Source organism: Ammospiza nelsoni, chromosome W, assembly GCF_027579445.1.
Source record: "Ammospiza nelsoni isolate bAmmNel1 chromosome W, bAmmNel1.pri, whole genome shotgun sequence".
In the NCBI taxonomy this organism is placed as follows: Eukaryota; Metazoa; Chordata; class Aves; order Passeriformes; family Passerellidae; genus Ammospiza; species Ammospiza nelsoni.
Window position 1 is genome coordinate 20,979,157 of NC_080668.1, and position 5,931 is coordinate 20,985,087.

General features: G+C 51.9%; 1 protein-coding gene across 1 annotated transcript; it reads left to right on the top strand.

Annotated features, from left to right (window-relative positions):
• Nucleotides 1-2,444: 2,444 nt before the first annotated feature.
• Nucleotides 2,445-4,618, top strand: LOC132086170 (olfactory receptor 14C36-like). Its single transcript, XM_059491638.1, has 2 exons — nucleotides 2,445-3,399; nucleotides 4,605-4,618. The coding sequence occupies exons 1-2, from the start codon at nucleotides 2,460-2,462 to the stop codon at nucleotides 4,616-4,618; spliced, it is 954 nt and encodes a 317-aa protein (XP_059347621.1). The 5' UTR covers nucleotides 2,445-2,459.
• Nucleotides 4,619-5,931: the final 1,313 nt, after the last annotated feature.

Here is a 5,931-nt window from a genome sequence, read left to right on the forward strand (position 1 = left end):
AGTGGCCTGCTCTCAGACATAGAGACCTCAGACATGCCACCTTGCAGAACAGTGATAGAGTTTTTAAGCTGAGCACATGGGCATGGCTGTGTAGACTCTGAGGGCATGTGTTGCATGAACCTCTCCAGCCACAGCGAGTCAATCCACAAGAGCATTCAGGTACTGAATGAAGAGTTCAAGAAGCTTCAAGTGGAAAACAAAGACTGGGTCAATGAACTTTTCCAATCCAAGGGACTAAAGGGTTGGACGATGTCTATCTAAAACAGGACATTTAATTTTCATAGCTGTTGTTGTATTGTTAATTGTCTCATGTTTGTTTGGATGCTTTCAGAAAGTCTTAAAAAATTCTTTCAGTTCCATCTTGGTTGTAAAACAAAAAGAGGGAAGATACCCAACACAGGCTCCTCATGGACTCCTTGGAGGAGAGAACTGGAGGTCAGGATGGCACAAAAACCTCTCAGACTCAATGTGGGCACGGAACTCCTTAAAATTACCTAAAAGTATTCTTAAATCCATAAAGTACATTAAAAACCTCAAGTATCTAAAGCCATTAATGAGCCCCACTGAGTGTCAGTACAAAGCTCTCAAGGGAATTGTTAAAGCAGATAATTGGGGCCATGATTGCATAAACCTCTCACAGATTGAGTATCAAAAGGGAAACACCAAGTACCTTAAAATAACTTAAGTAAGCTGAAGTACTAATGAGCCCCAATGAGTATTGTTACTGACAAAGCCTCTCCAGGGATGAATTAAAGCATATAATTGGAGGCCATGATTGCACAAATCTCTCAGAGACTCCAAGGCAAAAGCCAAACCCAAAGTCCTTTCAAAAACCTGCAGTCCCTACAAGGAGCATTAAGGATTCCCCAGGGCCATTGCTGAGCAAGGCTCCCCAGGGACTCCTTCCAGCAGATCCTTGAGGCCACTGGGATGTGGGGTGGGGGGGATGCTGAGGGCAGGACAAGGCGCTGACAGTGCCCAGCCTGGCTGAGGCTGTGCCAGGAGGCCCCAGGGCCTCGGGACAAGGTGTCTCCTCCCAGCCCTTGGTGGCACAGACCCTGCTGTGCCCCAGGGCACCAAGACTTGGCTTCTCTTTGTCCCCACCTGTCATCCCTGCCTCCAGTTCTCTGCTCTGCCTGGGGCCTGGGGACACTTTCTCAGTTGTGTCCCTCAGTGGGACCCATTAAAAGTCCAAGGAACTTTGGAGTTGGATTCTGACTTGGAGTTCTGGAGAAGTTTCTTCAGCTCCCTCTCAGGGACTGATGTTCAGGGCCTGAGCACAAAGCCCCAGAGGCTCATTAACGTTCTTGTGCTGTGTCTGTGCTGCTGAGCTGGGCTGGGCTCGTGGCACAGAGGCAGCTCCTGGTAACCAAGAAGAGCTTCAAAAGCACATTTCTCTTGATGAGCAGCTCTTCTCCAGCCCAGCAGGGCTGGGGCACTGCCTGCAGCCACCCTGGGCACAGCGCAGAGGCACAGAGAGCTTCAATCAGTCAGGGCTGGGAAGGTGCTGAGAAGTGCCTGGGGCAGAATCACTGCCATCCTTTGGCACAGGAACCTCTGGCTGCAGGACAATGCAGCTGCAGCTCCTGGAGCCATCTCCTGCAGCTGGAACATCGCAATGCCTACAGACCCTGTGAGTACATTCTCTGATTGTCTCTTGTGCAGAGCAGCCAGGGGTGCCCAGGGCTCTCCTGCAGAGCAGGGTCTGCAGCCCAGGGCGCTGTGCTGGGGCAGGGACTCTGCTGCCTGCCAGGGACAGCTCTCAGCCGGCCCTGGCAGCTGCTCCCAGCACTGGGGGACAAGGTCTGGGTGGGAGGAGACAGCTGGTCAGGCTTGGAAGTGTTTTCTTTGTGTGGTGAGGATGCTGCATTGTTCAGGACTGCTCCCAGCATGACATTTAGCTGTACAATATTTCCAAGTAGGTTATACAGGGAGCACAGCAAGGCTGGGGCTGCATAAATTGGAAAATCTTGCTTTTTTAATCTACTGCTTTCTGTTGCCAGGATGAAAAATTGCACATTGATATTAATCTCTCAGTTAAGATTCAGAAAAAGAAAATAGCTTTTTCTCAGATCTTACTAAGCCAGGCAGTGACAGAAACCTGCACAGGGCCCCCTGGAAGCTGCATCAGTTTTGCTTTTTCAGCCTCCTCAGGGTTGCTCTGACAGAGCCATCAGAGCCTGAAGAGCCAGAGCTGCCCCTGGGCAGTGCCAGGGCTGGGAGGGGTCTGCAGGGCAGAGCTGAGCCCCCAGGGCTGCGCTGGGCTCTGGCAGCACTGGCAGGGCCCAGCCCTGGGCACAGGGAAGCAGCTGCTGGCAGAGACAGCTCCAGGCAGCAGAGCCCTGGGCAGGCAGTGGGGGAAAGTGCCCCGAGGCTGTGCTGGGATATTTCAAGTCCTCTCCAAACCCAAGTATTCCATGATTACTTTTCTTACAGATCCCCATGCCAAGACAAAGAAAATGTCCAACAGCAGCTCCATCAGTCACTTCCTCCTGCTGGCATTGGCAGACACATGGCAGCTGCAGCTCCTGCACTTCGGCCTCTTGCTGGGCCTCTCCCTGGCTGCCCTCCTGGGCAACGGCCTCATCATCAGCACTGTAGCCTGCGGCCACCACCTGCACACGCCCATGTTCTTCTTCCTGCTCAACCTGGCCCTCACTGACCTGGGCTCCATCTGCACCACTGTCCCCAAAGCCATGCACAATTCCCTCTGGGACACCAGGAACATCTCCTACTCAGGATGTGCTGCACAGGTCTTTTTCTTTGTGTTCTTCATCTCAGCAGAGCTTTCCCTTCTGACCATCATGTGCTATGACCGCTACGTGTCCATCTGTATACCCCTGCACTACGGGACCGTTCTGGGCAGCAGAGCTTGTGACCACATGGCAGCAGCTGCCTGGGCCAGTGGCTTACTCAATGCCCTCATGCACATGGCCAATACATTTTCCCTGCCCCTCTGCCAGGGCAATGCCCTGGGCCAGTTCTTCTGTGAAATCCCACAGATCATCAAGCTCTCCTGCTCCAAATCCTACCTCAGGGAACTTGGGCTCATTGCATTTAGTGTCTGTTTGGTATTTGGTTGTTTTGTGTTCATTGTTTTCTCCTATGTGCAGATCTTCAGGGCTGTGCTGAGGATCCCCTCGAAGCAGGGACGGTACAAAGCTTTTTCCACCTGCCTCCCTCACTTGGCTGTTGTTTCCCTCTTTGTCAGCACTTCAGCATTTGCTTACCTGAAGCCCCCCTCCATCTCCTCCCCATCCCTTAATCTGGCCCTGTCATTTCTGTACTCAGTGATGCCTCCAGCCCTGAACCCCCTCATCTACAGCCTGAGGAACCAGGAGCTCAAGGCTGCAGTGTGGACACTGATGACTGGATGGTTTCAGAAACATTTAACTGTTGGTCAATTTCTGCAAATCACTTGTAATAAAACTCATTTTTGGTACTTCTTGTTGGTTTCATTTTGGAGATCTGTTTCCTTTGTTTTATTATTTTCATATTGTCAACAAAGTAAAGCCATTCCTTGTGCCATTTCTCATTTTGTTTCTCTCCACTTTCCCTGTGGCCACAGACTGTGTCAATGAGGGGCTGCACTGTTGGTGGCTTTAAATGAACTAAAGGATCTCCTAGCAAAGTTTTCTGCAGAGATGCCCTTTTGTTGCCTTCTCTGGAGCTACAGCAGCAATGTCTGAGTGCAGAGCTGGGGGCAGATCAGTGTTGGCCCAGCAGCTGTGCCCAGCAGCAGCAGCACTTGGTGTTGCCAGTGCTGCTGCCGTGGCCCTGCCCCGCTGCCCTCCTGGCCCTGGTGTTGCTGTAGGGCCTGAGTACTCTCGGGGCTGGGCACAGTCCTGGGGGTGGAAGTGCCGGGGCTGCAGCAGGGACAGGCCAAGTAATATAATTATTTCATAATATAAATAATTTGTAATATAAATATTCTTTGATAGTTCTTTTGGCTTTGTTCTTTTTTCCCCCTGTGTTTTAGTTTCTCAATATTGTCCCTAAAATAAAAGCATTGTTTTTCCATTTCTCATTTTTTTTTCTCCACCTTCCCTCGAGCCACCGATTGTGTCAATGAGGAGCTGCACTGTTGGTGGCTTTAATAGAACTAAAGGATCTCCCAACAGAGTTTTCTGCAGAGATGCCCTTTTGTTGCCTTCTCTGGAGCTGCAGCAGCAATGTCTGTGTGCAGAGCTGGGCACAGATTAATGCTGAGTACAGCAGCCCTACTCCTTCTGGCCACACCATTCCTGATCCAGGCCAGGAGCCATTTGCCTTCTTGGCCACCTGGGCACACTGCTGCCTCATGTCCAGTCTGCTGTCCATCACTCCCTGCAGGTCCCTTTCTGCCTGGCTGCTCTCCAGCCACTCTGTCCCCAGCCTGTACTGCTGCAGGGGTTGTTGTGGCCAAAGTGCACGACCCAGCACTTGGTCTTGTTCAACCTCACCTTGTTGGATTTGGGCCCTGGATCCAGCCTGTCCAGAGCCCTGTGCAGAGCCCTCCTACCCTCCAGCAGATCAACACTCACATCCAGTTTGGTGTAATCTGCAAAGATGTCCTCGGTTCCATGGGGCCCCTCATTGTCACAATGTCCTCTTGATTATTCCAGGCCCTGCACTGTAACACTGGTCTCCTTGGATCCATGAGACCATGCAGAGAAACAATGGTCTCCTTGGTTTCATGGGGGTCCAAAATACGACAACGGACTCCTTGGTTCCATAGGGCTTCACAGTGTCACAATGTTCTCATTGGTGTTGCAATTTCACAGTGGCCCCTTGGTTCCATGGGGCCCCAGAGTGTCACAATGGTCCCATGGTCACATGAGGTCCCACACTGTCACCATGGTCTCTGTGGTTCTACAACTCTCCTCAGTGTCACAATGGACTCCTTGTTTCCACGAGGCCACACAGTGTCACAATGTTCTTGCAGATTCCTTGAGGCTCCATCGTGTCACAGTGGTCCCTTGGTTACACAGGATCCTGCAGTGTCACAATGTCCCCTTGGTTCCATCAGGCCCTGCAGTGTCACAATGTCCCCTTGGTTCTGCTGGGCTTTGGAGTCCCCCAATGCTCTCTTTGTTTTTGCAGTGTCAAAATGGTGAAAATCCTTGGTTACACAAGGCCCTGCAGTGTCACAATGGTCTCTGTGGTTCCATGAGGACCCAGAGTGTCACGATGCACTCCCTGGTTCCATTTGACCCTACAACACCACAGTGGACCCCTGGTTCTGTGGGGCTGCACGGTGTCACCATGGTCCTATTAGTTCCACAAGGCCCTGCAGTGTCACAATGGCCCCAGTGTCCCCCAGTCATCACAGAATGACAGAATCAAATAGGCTGGAAAAGACCTTTGGGATCATTCAATCCCACCAATGCCATAATACTGCCTTGTCACCCAGACCATGCCACTAAGTGCCACTGGAGAGGGACAGTGACTCTGCCACCCCCTCCCTGGCCAGCCCATTCCAATGCCCACTCACCCTTTCTGTGAAGAACTTCTTATTGTCCAGCCTCAACCTCGCCTGGTGCAGCTCAAGGCTGTATCTTCTTGTCCTGCCCTCCAGCAGATCCACACTCACACCCAGCTTGGTGTCATCTGCAATTTCTGAATGGTGGACTCAATCCCCTCAGCCAGATCATCAGTGAAGATATTAAACAGGACTGGGCCCAACACATATCCCTGAGGGACAGCACCAGTGCCTGGAAACCAGCTGGGTGCAGCACCATCCCCACCACTCTCTGGGCCCAGCCTCCAGCCAGCCCTTAAATCTCCCAGTGAGGAGGGAACCTGCCCAAGCCGTGGGCTGCAGCTTTTCCAGGCAATGCTGTTAGAGACAGAGTCAAAGTCTTTGCTGAAGTACAGGTACACAACATCCACAGCCTTTCCTGCATCCACAGGTGGGTCACCTGGTCATAAAGGGAGACCAGGTTGGTCAGG

Bases quoted from the DNA above. Each gene is read 5' to 3' on its own strand.
- LOC132086170 (XM_059491638.1), top strand. From the start codon at position 2,460: ATGTCCAACAGCAGCTCCATCAGTCACTTCCTCCTGCTGGCATTGGCA.